Below are 24885 nucleotides of genomic sequence, written 5' to 3'. Positions count from 1 at the left end.
TTTAAAAATGTGAGATAAGTTGTAGAAGGAAGGGGGACGAAAGGGGAATGCGAGAGAGATGGGTTGTCACTGGAGAGTGACTGTTAAGAATGTGCTAAACCTACAGTGTTATATAAAGTGCAGAATTGCTAAATAAATAAGTAGAAATATTGAGAGACTAGAAATTGAGTCAGTATGGTCTCAGAGATGTAAAGGAGTCAGAAAGTGGATTGATGTAAAGTGAAAGCCATCTCGGCCAGAAGTTATTGCCTCAGATTGTTTTATTTATTGTAAATTATTTCTTGCACCCTTTAAGCTAAAGAACACATATAAATAAAATTTCAATTTGTTCAACGCAACCTGGAATGCCGCACTAGTAATTTCCTCAAACTGCGTAGCCTTTTGAAATTGCTTTAAAGCTCAGACATTCTACTTTAGGAGGAAATAAAAAGGGGCCTGGAAATTCCTAGTGGCAGCGACATATAGATACGGAAAGGAATAAATGAACATTATTATTTTGCCCCTGTTGTATTTATTTACAAAGAAATAAAAGAGTGAGCATCAGATATGAACTAATCACCTCTGTAAAGAATCACTGCTCTTTTGTTCAAGGAGGTGGTGAAGAGACACGCCAGCATGGTCAGGCATTTTCCAATTTTTTGACACACCGAGCCCAAAAGGTTTGCCACCCCTGGCTTAGGTGCCCGTGTGGGACATGCTAAATTGCATGCAGATGACATCATAGTCACTTATTGGGAAGGGTTATGACCTCAACAACGTATCAAAAAAGCTGTACAAGGTGATGAGGATTTGAAGGGCAGCCACGCACAAAAACCACACAAGAACCAGCGTGGCAAAGTGGTGGACTCTAATCTAACGAACCGTGTTTGATTCCCCATTCCTCCGCATGAAACCTGCTAGGCACAGTTCTCTCTGAACTCTCTCAGCCCCGCCTACTTCACCAGGTGTTTGTTGCGGGGAGATGAAGGGATGGAGTTTGAAAAGTGCTTTATAGTTGAGAATAGCGGGGTATAAACGCAAACTCTTCTTCTTCTCTCCCTCCCTGGATGACCTCGTGGAATCTCAGCTTATGGGTTCTGTGTGGCAGAATTCGGAAGGAGTTTTCAACAACTATTCAGGGGTTTCCAATTACACCGATATTTGTACAGAGTCGCTGTGTATTTAAACGATTCACAGAAATCAAGAAGTAGTTCAAGTTTGTAGCACCGGAATTTTAATTAAGATTGTTTAAAAAACCCTTTTAGGACATCTGATGGTTTAGAACAGACCTAGCCAAAGTTTATATGAACCCTGGTCATATTCTTCCACATAGTGGAAGGGCATTCAAATTAAAATATTTGGTTCAAAACGGGTAAAGCCTTTTAGTGTCTCTTTACACAATATCAACATCGGGCTGCGGCAAACCCCCCCCCTCCCCCCCACACACATTTTTCGGAAGGAGAAAGACAACTGGGCAACTATGAAGTATGTTACAAAGTTTTGAAAGCAAGGCTCATGGGTGAAGGCAAACTGTCAAACACCAGCTGCAATGGATCAACAGCTTAAAAGTGGTATATACCAGCCACTGCTTAAAGTGCAAAACACATGAGTGCCGAGTTCTTTTTTCAAAGGCAGAGAATCAAAAATGCTGCCATAAGCAGACACACAGTTAACCAGCGGTCCTGTTGCATCTTCCAGCAAAGTTTATTGCAGGGTCTTGTGCTACCAGCCGAACATGTACTCCATAGCTTTGGAAACGATGCTTTCGTCTTTCCTAGGAGTGAGTCTGTCAGAAACCACCTAGAAAAGAGAGTCAATTTCAATTTCAATAAGACTTTATTGGCATATAACACGATAGTATAAAAATACAGTTCCAGTTCCAAAGAGAATAGTGAAAAACTTCGCATTTGTCATACATTCAGTTTACAAACTTCTGACAAAAACTTTGCCACCATAAGGCAACAATGAAAATCCTGACAATTTAGAAGCGTAACTACTTTATCTGATTCAGTATAATCAATCATAGAGTCTATAGCAGTGATGGCAAACCTATGGCACGGGTGCCAGAGGTGGCACTCAGAGCCCTCTCTGTGGGCACACACAAACAGAGTTCATCATGTCGGGGGTGGAAAATCACCCCTCCGCCCCACATCTAGGCTGGCCTGGGCTGCTAGGTTTATTAGCATTAAACCGAAGACCTAGTTTTGGGGAAGCAGTGTAGGTAACCCTGTTAAGCGCTGTTAAACCCCACTGATTTTCATGCAAAGAACTAAAGCGTGATCCTTTACCTGGGAGTAAGCTCAGTTGCTGGCAAGGGGGCTTGCTTCTGAGTAAACCCTCCTAGGGTCGTGATTCACCCGTTCAAAGAGTTGCACAATTGCTTCAAAGCAAAGCCAACAACTACTACCAAGCCTACTCCCGAGTAATGCATGCCTCGGAGCCAACCGTTTTTTCTTAACTAAAACCTCAGTATTCAGGTTAAATTGCCGTGTTGGCACTTTGCGATAAATAAGTGGGTTTTGGGTTGCAGTTTGGGCACTCGGTCTCGAAAAGGTTTGCCATCACTGGTCTATAGCTTGGGATAACAGGCTGGATCGGAGTTCTTGTTATAATAAGCAGTTCAGGAGAATGTGTGGGATGGAATCCAGCTGTCCTAGGCTACAGGTACAGAACCTCTTATCGCTTGGAAGACCTTTAAGTCTTCCTTCTTTGTAGCAGAGATGGCATGATGTTAAATCTAGCCAGCATATAGGCTCTCCTGTGTATGGGATTTGTGAGCGCTGTAATATAATAGGCTGGATATCCCTGCATGAAAGGAACTGATGTATTTGTTGGTGAACAAGATTTATTTGCCAAGCTCTGTTGTTGATAGTTCATTGCTAACAGCCTCTCTTTAATGAGGGCAAAAGTTTCGTAGTAGCAAGGTTAGGCAAAGCTTTGCTGGAAGTGAGTTTTCACTGTCATAACCCAGAAGTTCCCAATCTTTGCTGTAACTATTGTGCACCATTTTGAATGGTGGAGTTCACTCAAGGTAAGTTGGGTCAATGAGTTTCTGGAGCTTCGGTAGTGAATATTTAACCAGAATTTTATAATGATTAGCCAAATAGTGGCCTCTATAGAATATTGGCCAGATTCTAAACATAAGAGACTCGGGCGCATACAGAAAAAGCAGGAATCAAGTGCTAACCATAGTAAGCAAGAGATTATATTCTTTTATTCGGCTAGATATTTGTTCATTGTTCTTTTAGCCCAGTGGTGGCAAACCTTTGGCACTCCAGATGTTATGGACTACAATTCCCATCAGCCCCTGCCAGCATGGTCAATTGGCAGGGCCTGATGGGGATTGTAGTCCATAACATCTGGAGTGCCAAAGATTCGCCACCATTGTTTTAGCCCATACCTGGAGCCTTTTCAGCCAGTGCTAAGGGGACTGTGACAATCTCCGCACTAAATTCCTACATACCTGGTAGTCACTAGTGGAAGCCTTATAAGCTGTAGCAAGGGGCCTCATTGTAGAAATCCTCTGAGTATTTGAAGGCTGGACAGGGGTACCGGGCATTTTCACTGGTGGCGTGAAGACTGAAGAAGGGGGTGAAATCGAACTTCTGTCTGTACTCTCCATCACGCTCTGCAAGCGGATACAAAACGTTCCGTTCAAAAACCGCATCCAAGTTTCCAAAGCTCAGCAAGATTGTTTTTTTGCATTTTGTCTGAGAGGTTCTGTTTTCCCAGTAAAGATGGCACCCACGAAAGCCCTTTGCTCCTAGCACCTTGAGTCAACTACTGAACATCCAATCCAAACATTGGTCAGGCTACTTGACACCGGCACTGAAAATGGCCAGCATCAACACATGTGTCTCACAAGCAACCTGCCAAATGCAGACACGGCCGAGAGAAAAAGGGAAGTGATGCTAGGCATTATGGAGGTTTTTTAAAATGTCTGTTGACCCATTAAAAACTCAGTGGCGCAGCAGGGGTGTAGAAGGTTAAGAGCTGGTGTATATAATCTAGAGGAACCAGGTTTGATTCCCAGCTCTGCCGCCTGAGCTGTGGAGGCTTATCTGGAGAATTCAGATTAGCCTGTACACTGCCACACATGCCAGCTGGGTGACCTTGGGCTAGTCACAGCTTCTCGGAGCTCTCTCAGCCCCACCCACCTCACAGGGTGTTTGTTGTGAGGGGGGAAGGGCAAGGAGATTGTAAGCTCCTTTGAGTCTCCTGCAGGAGAGAAAGGGGGGATATAAATCCAAACTCTTCTTCATTTTCTTCTTCTTCAATCCAGAGCTGTCGGGCAGGTGGAGACGACGACGCTCCAGCACTACCCTACCACTTCCAGAGGGCTTTGCCAAAGCTCAGGACGCCCTCAAAAGTCGAAACAGAAAAAAAGTCAAGAATCCCCCATAGTGGGGGAATAGAGATACGCTGTGAAAATTGTGGCATATCTCCACTAGCAGCTCTGCCAGCGTAGAGGGATGAAGCAGGCTCTGAGGCCCTCACACACACTCTCCCCAGCCCGGCATGCCTTCAGAACGCTGGCGTAGCTTGGGACACTGTGGGAGCACCAGTGTGAAGCTAGGCTTTGCAGTCAGGCTTTGCAGTGCCCCACAGCGGCTAGGCGCCAACAGATTTGCCCCTCTGCCACTGTAAGTGCAGAAGGGGGGGGCAAATCTGCTGGTGTAAGCCTGCACCGCCTCCAGAGGGGGATTTGCCCTCTCCCCAGATTGGGATGCTTTTATGATATTTGTATGTTTAAGGGCAAATAATTAACAGTGTTTATTTTGTAAAAATATGCCACGTTATCAGGTAAAGTTTCCCCTTCAGTCATGTCTGACCCTGGGGTACCACTGCAAGCAGTGATTTTATAGGTGAGCCGTTTTTGTGGGGTACTTTGCCATTGCTTTCCCTGGCTATTCTTTACCCCCTAGCTATGTGCTAGGTACTCATTTACCGACCAAGGAATGGATGGACGGCTGAGTTGACCATGAGCTAGCTGCCAGGATATCTGACCCACAGGGGGTTCGAACTCCTAACTGTGTGAGTGGCAGTGCAAGCACTTAACCACTACGCCACGCGCCTCCTGCCATGTTATTAGAACTCTGCTATTTCACCCAAAACAAAAACGATTTATTATTTAAAGCAGACTGTTGTTCAGTTGACACTCAATTGAGAAAGGCCTCTCAGCCGCTAGATCACTTTGCCATTCCGGGATGAAAGTAAAATGCTACATATAGTACCAAGAGCCTTCTGGCCTCGTTAATTCTCTGCACTGTTATTCCCATTCATATCCTGTTTCCCGTATTAGTCGTAACACTGTTTTATTACCATATCTGATTGTGTACTAAACTAGAATTCTAATGGATACATCTGACCAGAACACAAAAACAAACAGAAATTTAGCAGGTGGAATGCTGCCCTTCTGAACGCTTCCCTGAGCCAGATTGTACTAATTCCGGAGGGCCGATGTGAGCAGAACGGGAGTGAGGGGGGTGGACTTAGAATCTCACTTGGACAAGTTTGTATTTCTCACTTTGTTTAGGATGGCAATTTTCAGATCATAACATACTAGCCCTGCACTTTTTATCAGTGTGCCGCAGTGAACACTGGAGCGTTCTACAGATGCTGCTATTAATGGCTGAAATCACCCAAGCAGTTCTTGACAGCCCAAGAAGATAAGAGTTTGGATTCGTATCCCACTTTTCTCAACCGTAAGGAGACCCTTCCCTTCCCCTTCCCTCCATAGACACCTTGTAAGGCTGGTGCAACTGAGAGAGTTATAAGAGAACTGTGACTAGCTCAAGGTCACTCACCAGGCTTCATATGTAGGAGTGGAGAAACAAATCCAGTTCACCAAATAAGAGTCCGCCACTCATGTGGAGAGTGGGGAATCAAACCTGGTTCTCCAGATTAGAGTTCACCGCTGTTAATCACTATATCACACTGGCTCTCAAGATTGGATCCTATAAACCGTGAACGCTCTTGCATTTACAGTTCTCTATAATCTCCTAACAGCCTAAGACCTCTCGAGAGTTGAACTGTAGAGTTGCAGAAGTCCTTTCTGAATGGTATTCAGTGGGCTGGGAGGAGGGCAGTGCTGTAAAAATGAGGTATCTGGCAGCACTCAATCAATCATTTATTTACAGTCAAAGACCAGTACAACAGAACAAAAGTACATCAGTTTCACGGTACCATTTGCATAGACTTTATGTGTACGGGGGGAAAAAAAGCACTAGAAACACAGATCAAAGGTAATACGTAGTCTGTGGTATATACAAAGGGGGTATTCACGTGAACTGAATATTATAATTACTCCTTTTTCACCAATGTAATTTTGGCCAATGCAAGGAGGCGCCATTACTTGGTAACCTGTTGAGGGGGAGGTAAGAAAAATCCTCAACCAAAAGTGCCACTCATAGGACCCAACCTTTTGTGACAAAGGCGTTAAGAGCTTCTTCTCGCATTAGACAGGTGGTAGAATCAGCATAGGGCCATAACTTACTGCTCATGCAGAATAATGCTCTTCCGATCCACTTCCAATGTACTTTGCAGCTGGATTTTACAGTGCACAATAGCAGAATCCACTTGCAAACAAATGTGAAAGTGGACTGAAAGTGCATTGTTCTGCGTGGGCGAAAGTGCCCTCAGTCGTTCAGCATCCATTCATCCACTGTGTATGAATGAGGACTCAGGTACAATCTCCAGTTAAAAGAATCAGTTAGCATGTAATGCGAAAGACCTTGGAAACCCTCGGCAGTCAAAACAGACACTACGGTGATCTCACTCAACCGAAGGCAATGATTTTGTAACTGCAATTAAATCAGGAGTAAAAAGGCACAATTGTGGCAGTTTTTCTACTGCACGCTTCTAGATCAGGGGTCTGCAACCTGCGGCTCTCCAGATGTTCGTGGACTACAATTCCCACCAGCCCCTGCCAGCATGGCCAAGTGGCAGGGCTGATGGGAATTGTAGTCCATGAACATCTGGAGAGCCGCAGGTTGCAGACCCGTTCTAGATGGCAATATATATGAATCTGAGCCATTCAGTGAGCCCATATTTCATTCTGCAACATCACACAGACGTTAACTCACTTTATCTATACAAGGTTTCACTCCAATCATGATGGATTCGCCAAAAATTCTTCCATCTTTGCTCAAGGCTTTCCGGGCCTGCAGTTTTGACTGGTAATGGATGTGCATCCAGTTTCCCGTGTTGGACATCTGTACGGATGAGTGAGAAACGGTTTTCAGAGGCCAAAATGAACGGAGCAGGCGATTACCGAAAAATAAGTCGCAACCTGAATGCTCACCACGTGCTTCAATATGTTTCCATACTGTGCGAATTGCAGCAGGATATATGAAGCAGACCCTTGGGGAAATCTGAAAAGGTGACAGGAAAAAAACCTCACGTTACTGTTTAAGTATCACAAATAAAATTTAAAACCCTCCGTATTAAATCTAACTATGCCCTTGGCAACGTTCCCCGGGAGTCTTCAAAGGCCGTCACAATCACTATGTAGGCCAGCCCTGTCACCAAGCCAATATCCTTAGATTTTAGCCTCAGCATTACAAGATATCTCAGCCAGGGAAGACGAGAGCACTTAGGAGATAGAGCTACACACAATATAGTTCAGCCTACAGCTCTTCACATGTTGCACAAATGGAAACCTGCAAAGATCTGTCTTCCCCTTTGTCCATCCCTGAAAATTTATCATCCATTTTCCATGCCCCGACCAGCCTATCTTGACCTGCTCATGACTTTGGCATTTCCCACCTTTGCTTGCCTGGGCAACCTCTACCCAGGAAAACTACGGCTCATTCTCAATGCTGCTTACCGTATATACTCACGTATAAGTCTACTTTTTCAGCACATTTTTTGTGCTGCAAAAAGCCCCCTTCGTCTTATATGCGAGTGAACGGCTGAGCTTGCAGACCTGAAAAAAAGACTTGCTTTGGGGCAGCGGCTGCCATCACCACGCAAGCATCTTCACTGTGTCATGATAAGCTATCCATGTCGAAGGAGAACCTGGAGGGACTTTTAAAAGGGGGATCTTGTTGAGTATCTTCCCTGTGAAACTCTGAAGAGATACTGTCTGTGATAGTTATATATTCCACTTCAGAACGTTTAACGTTATTGTTGATACCAGACTGTTTTTCTTTGACATAAATATTGAAAAACATTTTTTATTGGTATCTATTTTTATTTTTTGAAATGTACCGGTAGCTGCTGCATTTCCCACCCTAGACTTATACATGAGTCAATAAGTTTTCCCAGTTTTTTGTGGTAAAATTAGGTGCCTCGACTTATATGCGGGTCGACTTATACACGAGTATAAGTCGACCCCCCAACTGACCCAAATCTGTGTCTTTGAGGTAGAATGAAACAGTACATTTTGATTGGGTAAAGATCACGCTTGCTAGCCAATCAGAGGAAAGTGACAAGACAGCCAATCATAAGGTGCAACTCTTCAAACTGTGGTGAAGAAGCATGCTATCCCTTTGGATGGACAGCCGATTGTGGATTATGAAAGAACTTCTTTCTCAGCAGAACAGGACTCATATGCAAACAGCTAGCTATTAGACTAGAAGATACATTCTAGATTACGGCCATGGGAGTTAGAAGCAAGAAGTCAAACTTTCACATACCAGCGAACAGGTTTCAAACAAAGAGAGGGAAGTAGCTTAGCTTCAGAAGGAAGTGCTGAAAATGCCGGACCATAATTGTGTGTGTTAAATGCTGTCAAGCAACCCTGTGAATTAATGATCTTCGAACTGTTTACAGTTTTGCTCAGGTCTTGCAAACTGAGGACCGTGGCTTCCTTGTTAAAGTCAATCCATCTCATGTTGGATCTTCTTTTTTTCCTGCCTTCAACTTTTCCTAGCATTATTGTCTTTTCCAGTGATTTTTTTTCATAATGTGACCAATATATAAGAGCCTCACAGTGTGGTCTTATCAGCTTCTAGGGAGAGTTTAGGCTTGATCTAGAACCCAGTGATTTGTCTTTTTGGCTGTCCACAGCATCCCTAAAACTCTCCTCCCAATACATTTCTCATGAATGAACTTGCTTCCTGGAAGCTTTCATCACCGTCGAGCTTCATCAACCATCAATAGTCATAGGGAACAATATGCAGTTTGAATAATCTTTATCTTGGCTGCCAGCAACAGTCTCACACTTCAGAACTTTTCATGGCTGCCTCCTCCTGATTTTTTGGCCTCTCTTTGGTTCACGATTGAGCCAAAGAACAGAAAATCTTTTAACAATTTCAATTTCTTCCTCATCAGCCTTAAAGTTGTGTCACTCTCCAGAAGTCATTACTTTTGTCTTCTTGATGTTCAGTGGTAATCCTGCTCTGGCGTTTTCTGTGTTAACCTTCATCAGTAGTCACTTCAAGTCTGCACCGTCTTCTGCCAATAATGTGGTGTTCTCTGCATGTCTCCAATTTTTAATATTAATTCTCTCAATTTTTTACACCACCATCATGTAAATCTAATCCCGCTTTCCTTGTGATATATGTTTTGCATACAGAGTGAGAAGATAGGGGGATAAAATACATTCGTGTCTTGACGCCTTTGCCAATTGGAAACCATTCTGTTTCTCCAAACTCTGTCCTAAAAATAGCTTCTTTCCCAGAGTGCAAGTTGAGTGTCAAATAATCAGATGCCGGCGAACGCTTATTTCTTTTAAAAGCAACCATAGCTTTACTTCTTTCTTTTTTGATCAGACGTAGGACGGCAATTAAGGAAAGCAAGATGGAAAAAAACTGTACAGCTTAAGAATACTGTTGACTGTGTCAGTGTCAGAATCCCAAAAATACACACAAACTCTTGTTGAAGAACAGCAGCTTTAATGGTTTAGGATCTTCCCTGGCCAAAGCCAAGACTGAGCAAAACCTGCGCAAACTCCAGTAGTTAAAACAACTGGCACCCCCCCTCCCCCCGCCCCAGCCTGGAAAGCGCACCTAAAAGTAAGTGTTAGGAAGATAACATAACACCACCTGATGCTACTCCACATTCTACAGCAACAGCGAAAAGACAGTTAGAAATGCAGTTAACCCATACCATCCTCCACCCAGTGCAATGAAACAGCAGCATAAGCAGAATACCAAAATACAGGCCTCCTGACAGGCAGTGACAACACCTGATTGATGAAGTCCATCCTTAATGTGGCACCGGTGCTTTATAAACAGTAGACGGTGACTGTATCTAGCTGATTGAGATGCAACTCTGTCAAGGTAACTGTCGTTAGATATATGCACTCTGCCTGTTCAATGTAACCACCGTGTCAATGGAACATTCTTTTCCTGATCTTCCTTTCCTGGTTTCACACGCTTGGTAGATAACTAGGCTTGTCCTGAACTATACTACTCCCATGGGAATTGGAATGCTGTTCTGCAGGGGCAGGAGGCCAGGTGGCTTTATCTGTATCTGTCACTGGCATGTTTGGGCTCTGCTGTAACTCTTTCTCAACGGGAGGGGGGACTGATTCTGGATAAAGGGGGTCGCAAAAGCCAGGTCAGGCAGAACTGGCTTCTTGCAAGCTGGGTGCTTCCGTTATCTTTCCAATACACGCTACAGATCAACAGTCCAGATCCAGGAGCAGCAGTGGCGTAGGAGGTTAAGAGCTCGTGTATCTAATCTGGAGGAACCGGGTTTGATTCCCAGCCCTGCCGCCTGAGCTGTGGAGGCTTATCTGGGGAATTCAGATTAGCCTGTGCACTCCCACACACGCCAGCTGGGTGACCATGGGCTAGTCACAGCTTCTCGGAGCTCTCTCAGCCCCACCCACCTCACAGGGTGTTTGTTGTGAGAGGGGAAGGGCAAGGAGATTGTCAGCCCCTTTGAGTCTCCTACAGGAGAGAAAGGGGGGGATATAAATCCAAACTCTTCTATTCTTCTTCTTTTTCTTCTTCTATCGATTCAAGGATCGAGACCTAGCAGATGTCCTTTCTACCTTTGCCTCCCCCCCCACCCCACAACCTTTTTTGTTACATTTGTATACTGCTCCTTCACGGAGCCTTTCCCACATATACAAAAAAAGTTAACTAAAGGCTCATGCTTAAATGCCCACACAGATCCATCGCCACAAGTGTAATGCAGAACGACACACGCGCCACCTACCCAAACACAGTTACCCAAGTGTCGTCCAGATGATCTTCGGATGTTAAGGCGTCCCCTTGGGTGTAGAACGGATCTAGCTGAGCTGGAGACATGGTTGTCTTCCTGGGTTGGGTAAGACTTGCCGGACTGAACACACCTGTAACTGTCAAGTTATTTATTTATTTATTTATTTATTTATTTATTCATTCATTCATTCATTCATTTCCATTTTTAGACTGCCCTTCCCCAAAGGGCTCAGGGCGGCGTACATCCATGTCAGATAATAATAAACAACAGTAAAAACAACCGAATAACAATTTAAAATCCACAGTTCAACAATTCCCTATGACAATTGATGGCGACTTATCCCAACCCCACTCCCGCCCTTGGGAGACCTCCTAGGTGGTATGATGGTCTGATGGTCACCCCGGCTGGCCAAAAGCCTGGTGGAACAGGTCCGTTTTACAGGCCCTGCGGAAGCTCTGTAGGTTCTGCAGGGCCCTGGTGTCCTTCGGGAGCCTGTTCCACCAGGTGGGGGCCAGGGCAGTAAAGGCCCTGGCCCTTGTCGAGGCCAGCCGGATCTTTTTTGGGCCGGGGATTTCCAGCAGGCGCTCCTCCGTAGAGCGGAGGGCCCTAGTAGAGCAGTACGGGGAGATGTGGTCCCTCAGATATGTAGGCCCAACGCCGCTAATGGCCTTGAGGGGACTGAACCTTTCCAAGGGGGAGCAGCAGCAGAAAATGAACTAGACAAAAAATAAACTGTGACAAGATAAACAGAGCGAAATTTTGAAGATATGGACAATATATGCGGACTGGATGAAAGAAGCTGGAGTCAATGAGGAGATATGGGAGAAGAGATTACAAAGAATGAACTTACTGCTGTTTGATAAAATTATGAAGAAAATACAAGGGGGGGAGGGGAAAAAAGGGGAAAATGTATTGTTTGAAAACGAATGAAGAATATTAATATAAAATGGAAACCAAGAGCCAGACCACATGAAGGTGACCGTAATAATGCTACAAGCTGGTGATATTTTTTGGGTATAGACTTATACCATGGATTTCTGTACAAATTCGACTTTTCTTTTGTTTACTGTTCTTCCTTTTTCTTGTTCTTCTCTACTCTTTTTTGCTGGCCTAATGGCCGTAATAAAACTGACTGAATATAAAATGGAATGTTCAAATGATACAATAAAATTTTTTTTAAAAAGAAAATGAACTAGACACTAATTGAAAGAAAAAGCAGACACCATTGCGGCAATGTAAAACCTGCCCGGGAGTGCTTAAATTAACGTTGCTGATGGTGATAAGTGTTTGAAAAGCTTTGGAAGAGAGAGGCTGGGGGGCAACACACCGACCAGAGGTCAGCAGTTAGCAAAAGCAGCACAAATAATGCCAGCAAAACAGAAAACTGGAATTTTCAATCCAGAGTGACAAAATACATTATCATGACCTATGAGTGATGTTTTGCTACCTATTAACGCCCTACCAGAGAACACGGGTCCCCCCCCCCACATGAAGAAGAAGAAGAGTTTGGATTTATATCCCCCCTTTCTCTCCTGCAGGAGACTCAAAGGGGCTGACAATCTCCTTGCCCTTCCCCCCCCCACAACAAACACCCTGTGAGGTAGGTGGGGCTGAGAGAGCTCCGAGAAGCTGTGACTAGCCCAAGGTCACCCAGCTGGCGTGTGTGGGAGTGTCCAGGCTAATCTGAATTCCCCAGATAAGCCTCCACAGCTCAGGCGGCAGAGCTGGGAATCAAACCCGGTTCCTCCAGATTAGATACACAAGCAATTAACCTCCTACGCCACTGCTGCTGGACCCTTGGGCACCATAGCGCCTATTGATACCTTTCCTGTGGATGTTTGTTTGTTTTGTTTTGTAGTTGCGGTGTTCTTTTAACATGCCAATAAAGGCTTTCTGTTTCTGTTTAAGATATCTTTCCTGGCACTCACCAAATCTTTTTAAACAATGGGTGTAGCTAGGTGGGGCTTCCGCTCAAAAAGACTTCTGACTGGCCACTGAAGATGGCCTGTCCAGATTGTTAAGGCACTGCTTTGACAGAAGCTGCCAGAATAGCACAAGTGTGATGGAAAGTACGGTAAGCCATTTTGTGGCTGGCCATGCCTCCTACGGCAGCCATTTTGTGGCTGCGTCCCTCACACTCTGTCGGAATTCCAAAGGTACTCACAAGGTCAAAGAGGTAGGAGACTCCTATCCTACACATTTACCTGGGAGTAAGCCCCTCTGAGAACAAGGGAATTTTGAGTAAACTTGCATAGGTTTGTGCTGTGAGATAGCTGTGCCTCCACCTCATTTTAGTCAGTTGCAACTGCACTACACCAAGCCCACACGTCTAGAACCCACGATTTGCCTCCCCTGCCATAAGCATTCCTTGGAGCAGAGTATTCTTGATGAAATGTCCTACCTGTGCCGGGGGTTGTTGGTATGGATCCAGCCGTTGGACTCTGCGTTACTGAGAAGCTGGCCTGCATAGAAGGACAGAAGATGCCATTCAAATTGCTTTTTTTCAAACTAGGGAAGGAAAGTGATTCAATACTGTAAAGTAGCATTTCTGTAGCAAGCCAGAGAACAACGCCGTTGTGAAAACATTCGTGTGAACCTAAGCAGTTGCTAGGAAAAACAGACGGAGGGCAGCCAGCGCACCTTGCTGGAAAGAAGGACAAACTGTTTTATTATCCAAGGGCTAAACAAAAAGGGAATGATATTGCAAGAAAACAGAGGCATACCTGCAATAAATAGCGCATGGGGCACCACCCACCCCCACCCCATGTGCCTTTGTGCCCCCCATTGGTGGGGGGGGGGGGGGCAGCAGGCAGCAGCAGGTCGGGAGCCTGCCACGGGCCCGTCGAGGGGTGCCCCTCGGCAGGCTCCTGGCCCAGCATCAGCTGCTGCCAGCCCCCCTCCTCCATCGGAGGGTGCGCCCGCCAGAGGGACGTGCAACCCTTGACCACAGCTTGATCACGTGAGGTGTGATTTTGCGCCCCCCCCCCACCCCCCAAGTGATCAAATGGGTGCCACCTGGGGACCTGTGACCCCACATGTCCCTCTGGCACATAAGTCGCTGCAAGGAAACTATAGTATTTGCTTGCATGGCTAATCCAAAATGCAATTTGCATCCTCTGCCTTTCTGGCAGCCATATCCAGCCACAGAGGATGCTCCATTCTTTTACAACATTATGATAGGCTAGTCAAGGCTTATACACTCTGAGAGCGAAGAGCAAGGGAAAACAAATGGAATACCTACCACCCCAGGCACAAGACTGAAAACATAGGAAGTTGTGGAAACTTCTAATTTTCATAGCTTAATACAGCAATAGTTCAGGTTATCCTTTAAAAAGTTTGATACGGGGAGAATTTAGCTATTGGTTATGCAACAGATTCTGACTTGCTGAGACAATTTTTAACTTTGCTAGGTGTCCAGTACTTGTTGGAAGGATGCAGCATAGATGTGAATGACGTGAGCCAATTCTGGTGGTGGAAGGTGTCGCCGAGTCACAGGTGACTTATAGCAAGAGACGTTCAGAGGTGGTTTGCCCATTACTGGTCTCCGTTAGAGTTCTGAGAGGACTGTGACTGGCCAAAGGCACCCAGCAGCCTTCATGTGGAGGAGTAGGGAATTGAACCTGGTTCTCCAGATTAAAGTCTACTGCTCTTAACCCCTATAGGTAGCTTGAAAACATGTAAACCACTGTATAACCATTTTGGTTTTATTAAAGTACATTTTTTTATCCTGGCCTTTATTCCTGTAAGGAGATCGTGCTTAACATAGACTGTTTCTCCCTTTCCTCAGGCTATTTGGAAAATGCTAGAAAAACATTTATCATTGCACAACTGCTACTTTAGAACTCTGTTTCACAGCAAGTATTTATCCCAGTCCACAGAGAGAGTCTGATTTTTGGCTCAAGCCAGACTACCGTTGGGAATGAGAAATAGCTGGGCTACTCAGCGTATACACAGGTCCAGCCCAAGAAAGCCCTACATTTAGATTAGGAGATTCCTCAACATTTTATTTCACACATGGAAAAGTAACACTACAGGAGTGTATGTCACCTTTCAAAATAATCTGGCTCAAAATGCAACTAATGTTGAACATTCTTAGCCTATTTGAATTTCCTATATTCTCTTTTTCCTCTGTAACCTTCAAAGCTCAGCTTTGAAAGAGATTCCTGAAAATGGAAGTCAAGTCGGTGCTGATTGTATTTTTTTGCTTTGTAAAGAAGTTGCAAGCATTGTTAGCAATTCCGCATCTTCATCAACACCGCAGTCTACTCTGATTAAGGAAAAACAATTACAAGGAATGTTTACCTTGCTCTGCTGCCACAACGGCACCGAGGGAAGACAACAAAATTAAAACTGTTGCAGTAAGCCACAAAATAAACAAATAAAAGACTAGGAATGGATTAACAGGAATGAATGAGGGAAAAGAGAACCAACTCTGAACCGTTATAGAATCCAACCAAATTTCACGAAGCTTTCGCCATACAAAAAACTGGAGTAATTGACAGAATAAGCAAAACGGTTTCAACAAATCATTCCGCCTTTCGGGACAAAAGCGCTTGGCATGTAGACTTCTCGGGTCTGTAGAAACAGAAAGGACCTTCTGAAGAGGGGTGTGTGCAGAAGAGAAGGGAGAAGATGTGCCAATTTTTTGCCTTCATTCTGCTCCATTTCATACTCTATGTTACACCCTATAGCTGTGGTGGTGAACCTTTGGCACTCCAGATGTTATGGACTACAATTCCCATCAGCCCCGGCCAGCATGGCCAATTGGGAATTGTAGTCCATAACATCTGGAGTGCCAAGGGTTCGCCACCACTGTCCTATAGGAATTCTGCTCCACCCCCAATCTTCAAAAGCAGCATTTCAGACAACACAGCGAGCTGCAACAAGAACTGGGAGGTGGGACTTCATGTGTGCAGTGACCTCCCACCAGCTCCTCAGCACCAATGGTTGTTACTGTCAGGCTCTTGAACGTGGAAATAACAGAGACCGTAGGAAAGTCCTAAAGCAGTTTATTTCTAACAACGCGTAGAGTAACAATGGAAAGCTGAATCTAAGCTCTCCAGCTTAGATCCAGAGATTATATCCTTCAAAACCCCAACGCCCCACTTGTCCCACACCAAATGTCCCTTACAATTTCTACAACATTTGCACTACAGAGCTTCAAAGAACCTGGGAACCGTTCACACCTTCTGGCAGGAGAGCTGGCGCCAGGGAGTTGCCAGGAGGGGAAGAGGGAAACAGAAAAGCAGTAACAGGAAAACATTTGCAATTCTTATACAGTAAGACATCTGGGCACTGGCAGGCTTCAGTCCCTGAGCAGTTGTAAGGCGTGCTTCATTTATACATCTGGATTCGTAATCCAGCCTCAGAGCTGCTTTCAAACTAAACTAGAGAGAGCCAGCAGCTAGCGGCTTTTCCCCTTATCCCTGCGGCATAATCAGTACAGATGTTTATTGTGAGCAGCCAAACCCCTCCTCCCACACAGAGGTGCCACAAAGGCAAGGGGCCTGGTGTAGGAGCAAGACACCGCTCCACACAAAACAGATGCCTCTCAGAGAGTTTTGGGTCCCATCTTGTGCGTCAAGGCTGTGAAGGAGGGCCGTTGGCTGCTGAATGTTCCGCCTGGTCTTAAGATGTTTCTGGCAGGACAATGGGGTTAACTAATCCCCATGGTGTCACCTGAAGGTGATTCAATCAGTGCTCCAAGCAGAGCATGACTTACCCTATCTGCACCCATCCCAGCAATCAATCTGTATTCAAAAGGATAGTCCCAGCATTCTCTTGGGTCCTGACAACTCATCAAGCCTCTCTTCTATCTTATTCTTGGAACCCGGAAAAGCCATCTCAGGACCCATTTTGGGGTATAAATATTGGTCCTTTGGCCATTCATACTATTGTGTGTGTGTTTTGGATGCATGAGAGCACCCCCCATTTGCTTGTGAGCTCTTTCCTTAGCTCCTGGAAACCCTGGTCCTTTTCCCCTTCAGAATTGCTTTCCCTGGACATCCCTTTAAGAGTGGTAACCACCACCCATCCCTGAAACCCGGTCCCATTCCCATCCCCTTTCTCTTCATTGGTCCTTGTATGCTTTGTGTGTGGCGTAGTAGTTAAGAGCAGGTGCACTCTAATCTGGAGAACAGGGGTTGATTCCCCACTCTGGCACTTGAGCTGTGGAGGCTTATCTGGTGAACCAGATTAGTTTATGCACTTCAACACATGCCAGCTGGGTGACCTTGGGCTAGTCATAGTTCTTCAGATCAAGAGAGAGAGAGAATTCAACATCAGCTGCAATATTACAGTGTAACTTTCCAACTTGTTCTTAGTCACTTACAGGTCTTCTTGAAGTTAAGGGCGTGGATCCAAGACCTGGGCTAGCTACATCATCGTATATGCTTCTAACTGGTGGAGCCCCTCCTTTATCTTTGTGCGTTGGAACTACTGGCTGTGGAGGAGATCCGCCTAAGTGAAGACAGAACAACGACGAAGGCATTAGAGCTTCTCAGTGGTGTTTCTTTTTTATCCATACCATATTCCTCCACCCAGTCAAAATCTGAGTCACTTGCAAATCTGCATCCTTGGAATTAAAACATCTAATGATTGTGGTTTGAATACCAATAAATACACATATTTTTATTCACATATGCTAAACCTTACTAATAAATAAAACAACGCCTCGTGAAAGACACAGTAGACAATTACTACCTTACTTAGCCCATGTGTACAAAAATGAACAACAGCTCTCCTGTATTTACAGATCTCTCCCATATTTACTAAAACAGCAGCATAATGAAACAAAATAACCCACAGCTGCATCTGGATTAGAAGACAGCAGGACAGACGTGGATTTGACAGCCAATCCCAATGGTGTAGTACAGTGGTGGCGAACCTACGGCACAGGTGCCAGAGGTGGCACTCATGCACAGAGTTCTTCAAGGGGGGGGGGATCGCCTCCCTCCACACACATTTAGGCTGGCCTGGGCTGCTGGACTTGATGTGCGTGCACCTCAGCAAGCAGGGAGGACTTGGCTGGCGGGCCTGGTGCCTGTGCTCCAGGTGGCTGCTGCCCAGCGGGAGCGCAGAGGGGGCAGAGATGCTAGAGAGGTGCAGAGCGGCACATGTGGGACTTGCTGGAGGCTACAGCAGGCTGGCCCCTGCTCGAGGGGGTTATTCAGGTTAAATTGCCACATTGGCACTTTGCAATAAATAAGTGGGTTTTGGGTTGCAGTTTGGGCACTTGGTCTCGAAAAGGTTCGCCATCACTGGTGTAGTAAAATGGTGAGAACTTTTTTGCTAATGTTACAGATTGGCAAGGGATAAATTATTCCATTTAAAAACACTGTAAAATGTGCTAAGCCAGGGGTCTGCAACCTGCGGCTCTCCAGATGTCCATGGACTACAAATCCCATCAGCCCATGCCAGCATGACCAATTGGCCATGCTGGCAGGGGCTGATGGGAATTGTAGTCCATGGACATCTGGAGAACCGTAGGTTGTAGACACCTGTGCTAAGCGATCCTCCCACTTTACCAGGATCACACTCTAATTTCTATTTTACAGGTGAGACAACCAAGTCTTCATAGGTGATGTCATTTGCTCACCAGTATCGACTCCATTGCTAGGTGGCTTGCCCAGGGGCCTCTGAGGTTGCAAGCCAGTATGAGGCTTAATGTGGGATTCCAACACACCAGATGAGATATTACAGCGTGGTGAGAGCCAGCATGGTGTAGTGGTTAAGAACAGGTGGACTCTAATCCAGAGAACTGGGTTTGATTCCCTGGTCCTCCACCTGAGTGGCGGAGACTTATCTGGTGAACCAGATGTGCTTCCAGACTCCTACATTCCTGCTGCGTGACCTTGGGCTAGTCACAGTTCTTTGGAACCCTCTCAGCCCCACCTACCGCACAAGGTGTCTGTTGTGGGGAGCGGAAGGCAAAGGAGCTTGTAAGCCACTTTGAGTCTCCTTACAGGAGAGAAAGGTGGGATATAAATCCAAACTCTTTTTCTTCTTCTACAGCTCAATCCTATTTGGGGTGGTGGTGGAGTGCATCACAGAGACAGTGCGGAGCTGTGACACCGCATTGGCTCTTTATGCCAGTGCAAGTTGGAGCTGCCACAGAACTGTGCTGTGCCAAACTGGATGTCAGTGGGAGAGGGCAGGGGCATTTCTGGCAATGGCATCTACCCCAAGTTTGTGGGCAGTTGCACTGTAGTCCAGGACTTGAGTTTATGCCATGCAAGGCTTGGACTTTCGTTTTCAGGTGGCATAAGTTCACTCAGCCCTAAGAAGGGCTTTCTGGCGGCTGCAGGGTTGGGGGGGGGGGTTCTGCCTCCCCCGTGCTTTCCGCCGTGGAAAGTCCCCAGCAGCCTTGGGCTGAGGATTGGGCTACCCAGGTCTTACTAAGTGAACAGGCAGATTAACCGTACAATCCCCTACACAGTTACTCCTAGATAAGCCCAATATAGTCAGTGAGTTTAGACTGCAGTAACTCTGCATATAACTGAAGTCTTACTAGTCTGCTCCTTGGATGTGAAAAAATACCAAGAATTTACCACTCACCATAGAAAACTAGGATTCACCATTGCTCTGAAGTTCAAAACAGGACAAAAAACAACAGTCCCTTCGCTGCACATCTACACACCACACAAGCTTATATCCTAAAGAAGTACATTTGCATTTATACATAATTTAACCTTTTAAATACCTGTTTGGCACGAAGTTATTTTTAAAAATCACAATTAAGTGCAAGGTTGTTGTTGTTTTTTACATTTATAAATCTGCCATCAGTGTATCGAATTCTTAACAGGACTTTATGAATACTTAAATTCAGAGATGGGAGCCATTAACAGATGAAACTAGAACAAGTTAACCAGTTCAAATATTTGGGCATAACTCTTACTAGCAACCTTAATTGGGCAGTACATAGGAAATTAGCACTCGCTGCAGCTAACAACAGTGCCCTAGCAATTCAGCGTTTCTTTTTCACTGTGGGCCACCAGTATATACCATCCGCACTGAAGGTGTTCAATGCTAAATGCGGCTCTCAGCTCCTCTATGGAGCACCTATTTGGATCGGAGCTATAAACAAAAATATAAACACAGCCCAGTCCCGTTTCTTCCACAAAATTATGGGCTTACCAAATTGTGCTTCATATGCAGCCCTATGTTTAGAACTCGGGCAAATATCATATGCCACGATGGCCTGGCTGAGAACTGTCAGATACTGGCTACGTATCCACTATCTGCAGGATCACTCCAGTTTGTTACACCTCATGCTTTCCGACTATGCAAATTCTAGGTGGCTGAAACTAGTTGAGGGAAAAATCAACACTCTTGGCTTTTCATTAGAGTCGTTAGTCCCTCTTTCCCTATCAGAAGCATATAGCTGCTTGAAAACTAAGCTATTAGAACAAGAGTATCGGGATATGATAACAGCTGCGAGGAAAACGTGTTCCCCCCTGACCCTGCTTATTCCAATTGAACAAGGACACATGGCCAATTATTTACAGTGGATCACCAACCCTAAATTAAGAAGAGCTTTAACACTGGCCAGATTCAATCTAATGCCTTCTATGCTGCTCTATGGCAGATATCAACAAATTGATAAACAGAGGAGGCTATGTCCATGCAATATGGGTCAGGTGGAGACACTCGATCATACCCTCTTTCATTGTGTAAGGTTTGCAAAAATCAGAATGTCACAATCTGCACTTATCCCATTTCTGTATAACAATCTAACTGATGCTCTTAAGATACCTATGCTTTTGAACAACATGGATCCCACAGTGTGTGAGAATGTAGCAAAATTTCTGCTAACAATAATAGACGTAAGTCTAGATGAATACCAACCAATGTCTATGTATTATGACCACATATAGCCAGCAGTAATTTTGCTAGCTTCTGTCAGTATCCGATGACGTTTAAGTGAGTTAACTTAGCTGAAGGAATGTCCTATAGTTACAGAAGGACCATGTATATATTTTAGTATTTAGTATTTTAGTACCAGCGTCTATAATTGTGAGCAATAATGGGCAAATTTTGTATGCTGATTTTGTATGTTTATTTTATGCCAATAAAGGCTTGTGACTATTTAAAAAAACAGATGAAACTGATCTTTCTATAAACTGAAGGAAAGCGTGAGCTTTGCAATCTTAAAAATACATCAAAGAGTTAAAAAACCCCCCAAAATATTGACCTCTAAGATTTCAGTGGTCCAATCTATCCAATCCAAAAACCTTTATTAGGCATAAACCAGAAGTACCATACATTCCAAGTACAAAAACAGGATCATTGTTATATATCATGCAGAACATGGATTAAAAATGTAGCAACTGCTTCAGAAATTTCTAGGTCTGTTCAATAGCTTAGACATTTTAGTTTGTCTGAGAGAAACATAAATTCTAGATTTCAGTGGTCTTTGTGGGAGTTACTGGACAATCACAACAATATCACCAGGCTTTCAAAATTAGCCAAACGCAACACACTTTACCACATTAGGCCAACCGCCTAGAATGAAAACAGCAGGCCTGCAGTGAACTTAGAGATAACCCTGGGAAGATCAAGACAACCCAAAGTTTGGCCTGGGCAGACACTCTTCCCACAATGCAAGTTTCAATTTAGAATGCTTACCAACAAGCAAAGGAGACCTCATTTCCATTATCCCAACAGAAGGGCCAGTTAAAGAGCGAGGCTGTGGTGTCACAGGAGTTGGCAGGTCACCCATCAAAAATCCAGGAAGAAACTGAGCTCCGGCACCTGGCTTTGGAGAAGTAGGGGAACCGAGCATCATTGGCTCAGCACCTATATGTCAGAAAACAGCATTTGTCAGAATACTCTTACACGGTCTGCCCAAGGTACCACGCAAGTAAACCCTCCCCTTTAAAAGTGACAAGTGCCATGCAACTGAAGGTGCTCCACTTACTTATATGATTCCTTTATAGTCCACCTTTCTCCCCAACGGGGACCCAGAGAAGCTTACATCACTCTCCTCTCCTTAATTTTACCCTCTCAATAACTCTGTGTGGTAGGTTAGGCTGAGAGAGTATAATCAGTCCAAGGTCACCCAACAAGCTTCCGTGGCACGAGTGGAGGTTTGCGTCTGGGTCTCCCAGCTCCAACGGTCTTAACCACTACACCACACTGACGTTCCTTATATACCAACAGTATGGGTTGAAAGATTTGGACTAGTCCAAGATTAATTAGTGAGTTTCGTAGAGAAACACAGATGGGTATGCAAAATTCCCCAGTTCAAGACCAACTTACTATTTGCATTGACCAGCTTCCCAAACAGATACCTCTTTGGGCACGAGGTTAAAACAACCACTTCCTCTCAAACCTTCAAACAACGCCCATCAACCTATCAGTTTTGATGGCTGCTGCTCTCTCACAATCTGTAGTATTTTTAACACCCGGTGGAACTTTCTTTTCCCAAGAAAGTGAGCCCCTCAGGGATAGGGCGGTATATTAAATCGAATAAATAAATAAATAAAAATAATAACAACAACAACAACAACAGTAATAGGCAGCCTTATTACCAAGGCTAAACTGGAGTGCAGTAGCACTTTGAAGGCTAACCAAGGCTAAACTGGAGTGCAGTAGCACTTTGAAGGCTAACAACATTTATTTCTACATCCAGCGCTGAATCAGCGCTCATTTCCTAGTGCATCTCTGAGTGCTGACTTTAACTTGGGCTGGAATAAATGTTGAGAAGTGCGACTGTACTCAAAGACTGTGAAAAAAAAGAGAGCAAAATGTATTTAAACAGCATGGCGAGAAGGCAGGGCAGACTCTCTTTTTGGGTAAGAATACATAAAATGAGACCAAGGCCGCAGCAAGTTGCCAAAAAAGGGGGATACTGTGTGACAGCCTTCCAGGAATACTTTGGAGGGGGGGGGGGGTGTCTACAGCTCTCCTTCCAATTCTCACTTGGAAGGTGTATGCAAAAATGCAAAAAGCACCTGAAGGATGCTATTCCTTCTGAAGCACTAAATTCCTCTCAAGTTTCAGTAGACGGGGGCATGTCTGTTATACTGATATACGGTGCAAGATCTTCTGAGCCCGCTGGGGAAGAGCAGCCTATATATTTGTTTTATTTTATTAAATTCATATTCCTCCCCCCCTCCCAACCACGGTCAGGTTGGTGGCAGCTTACAGCATATCACATAACACATATTAAATTATTAAAAATTTAAATGTTTAAATCTTCATACTATTTTTATATAATTCTACTATGTTATTATATGTTTTATGTCAGGCGCCTCGAGTCCCTTTGGGAGAACTGTACTATATAAAATATAAATAAACATATTAAAGCAGACTCTTTGGAATGTCTGTGTGCTGTTATAGTTAGTATGGAGAGAGGGCACAGAACTGTTTGAAAGTTAAACACCAAATTAACAAAGGAGCTGTCGTGCCCCCCGCCCCATCTTTCCAAAGCTGGGGGGGGTCTCCCCCAATCCCCCCCGCGCATGCGCACGCCCTGGAACCTCGGTGGAAGTTACGGCGGCTGGGCGCCGCAACCGCTCCTCGATGGCTGTGAGAAAGCGAGGGAGGATGGCCGGGACCGCAGCCCCGAAAACGGCCTCGCGCCGCTGAGAAGGCGACTCACCCACGGAGGGAGTGAGTGGCAGCTCCATGGGGAAGGCAGCCATGCGCCCCTCGCGCGGAAAGCCTTCCTCGCCGGGCTTTCAAATGCAGCGGACGCGCCGCTCGCTCCCGCTTCCGGGTGGGAGACATCACTTCCTCCGAGGAGAGCGCTTGGGAGTGTGCGGGCGCCCTTTTGATCATAGAGAGCGCACTTCTGAGGGAGCGGTCGCCATTTTCATCGTAGAGATGAGATTCCTAGCGCGGTCTCCTAGCGAGAAAATGGGTTTATATTGATGACAAAGAAAGAAAAACAAACTTTTGCATGAACAAACAAGCAAGCGTTTTTATTTGTAGCCTTTCCTTCCATTTGTTTAAGTAAACTTTATTACTTACTTAAATGGTATGGCCTTATTACGGCCCACTGGTCACCAGCAGCATCATAGTAATATAATCAGAGGTGGGATCCAGCAGGTTCTCACCAGTTCCCGAGAGTGGGTTACTAATGATTTGTGTGTGCCGAGAGGGGGCTACTAATTGGGTCTGCTTTTCCTTTAGAAATTCCATTAGGTCCAAACATCATCAAGTCCTGTTGTTTCCTATGTGGCTGGTTAGCGAAGGTGGAAAACGGGATAATTCTCCCTGTTGGGCTGTTTTAATAACATGTTTTAGAAATATGGTAAAGTTCCTATTTTAAGGAAAGTATCCTTCTTTTGATTTCTAGAAACAAAATTAAGTATTTGAAAGTTTTGAGTATTTGACAGGCAGTCAATTAGAGGAGAAGTAGTTGTTTCTGTTGGCAGTAGACAATAGGACTTGCTATAATGAGTTTAAATTATGGACAGAAAGATACCAGCTGGAAATTAGGAACTTTTTTTTACAGTAAGAGTTTTTTACAGTAACAGAGAAATTATTAATGCCCTGCCCCCAGAATGCCCGGCCACGCCCCCATTGTGCCCCATCCAGCTCCATTAGCGCTTCGCCACTGTTTGAATCCCACCACCATGGGAGCCTGTTACTAAAATTTTTGGATCCCACCACTGAAATATAATCCCAGAATTATTAATCCATGTCAGCGCATTCACAAAGCACCCCAACCCAGGTCTGATAAGGCGCAACAAGAAGCAGTCTGTTGTTTTCTTTCCAGTAGGAAGGCTTTTTTTATCATGTTGCCTCACAGGCACAAAACAAAAAACTACTGCACAGAAT

The 24885-nt window shown here is 44.9% G+C and overlaps 1 protein-coding gene across 1 annotated transcript; it reads right to left on the bottom strand.

The window, feature by feature from the left end:
- Positions 1-1190: 1190 nt before the first annotated feature.
- NUP35 (nucleoporin 35) lies at positions 1191-23846 on the bottom strand. The gene is made up of 9 exons (XM_048486870.1): positions 23702-23846; positions 21724-21894; positions 17429-17556; positions 13499-13559; positions 11092-11233; positions 7283-7352; positions 7065-7193; positions 3443-3607; positions 1191-1779 (listed from the first exon to the last, which is right to left on the bottom strand). The coding sequence occupies exons 1-9, from the start codon at positions 23742-23744 to the stop codon at positions 1702-1704; spliced, it is 987 nt and encodes a 328-aa protein (XP_048342827.1). The 5' UTR covers positions 23745-23846; the 3' UTR covers positions 1191-1701.
- Positions 23847-24885: the final 1039 nt, after the last annotated feature.

Source organism: Sphaerodactylus townsendi, linkage group LG02 (assembly GCF_021028975.2).
Source record: "Sphaerodactylus townsendi isolate TG3544 linkage group LG02, MPM_Stown_v2.3, whole genome shotgun sequence".
In the NCBI taxonomy this organism is placed as follows: Eukaryota; Metazoa; Chordata; class Lepidosauria; order Squamata; family Sphaerodactylidae; genus Sphaerodactylus; species Sphaerodactylus townsendi.
This window is presented reverse-complemented; position numbering and strand designations above follow the sequence as displayed.

Bases quoted from the DNA above. Each gene is read 5' to 3' on its own strand.
- NUP35 (XM_048486870.1), bottom strand. From the start codon at position 23,744: ATGGCTGCCTTCCCCATGGAGCTGCCACTCACTCCCTCCGTGG. The intron at 13,560-17,428 runs GTAAGTGACTAA...CCTTCTATGCAG, and splicing joins CCTTAACTTCAAGAAGACCT to GCCAGCTTCTCAGTAACGCA. The intron at 3,608-7,064 runs GTGAGTTAACGT...ATCCGCTTGCAG, and splicing joins TGAAACCTTGTATAGATAAA to AGCGTGATGGAGAGTACAGA.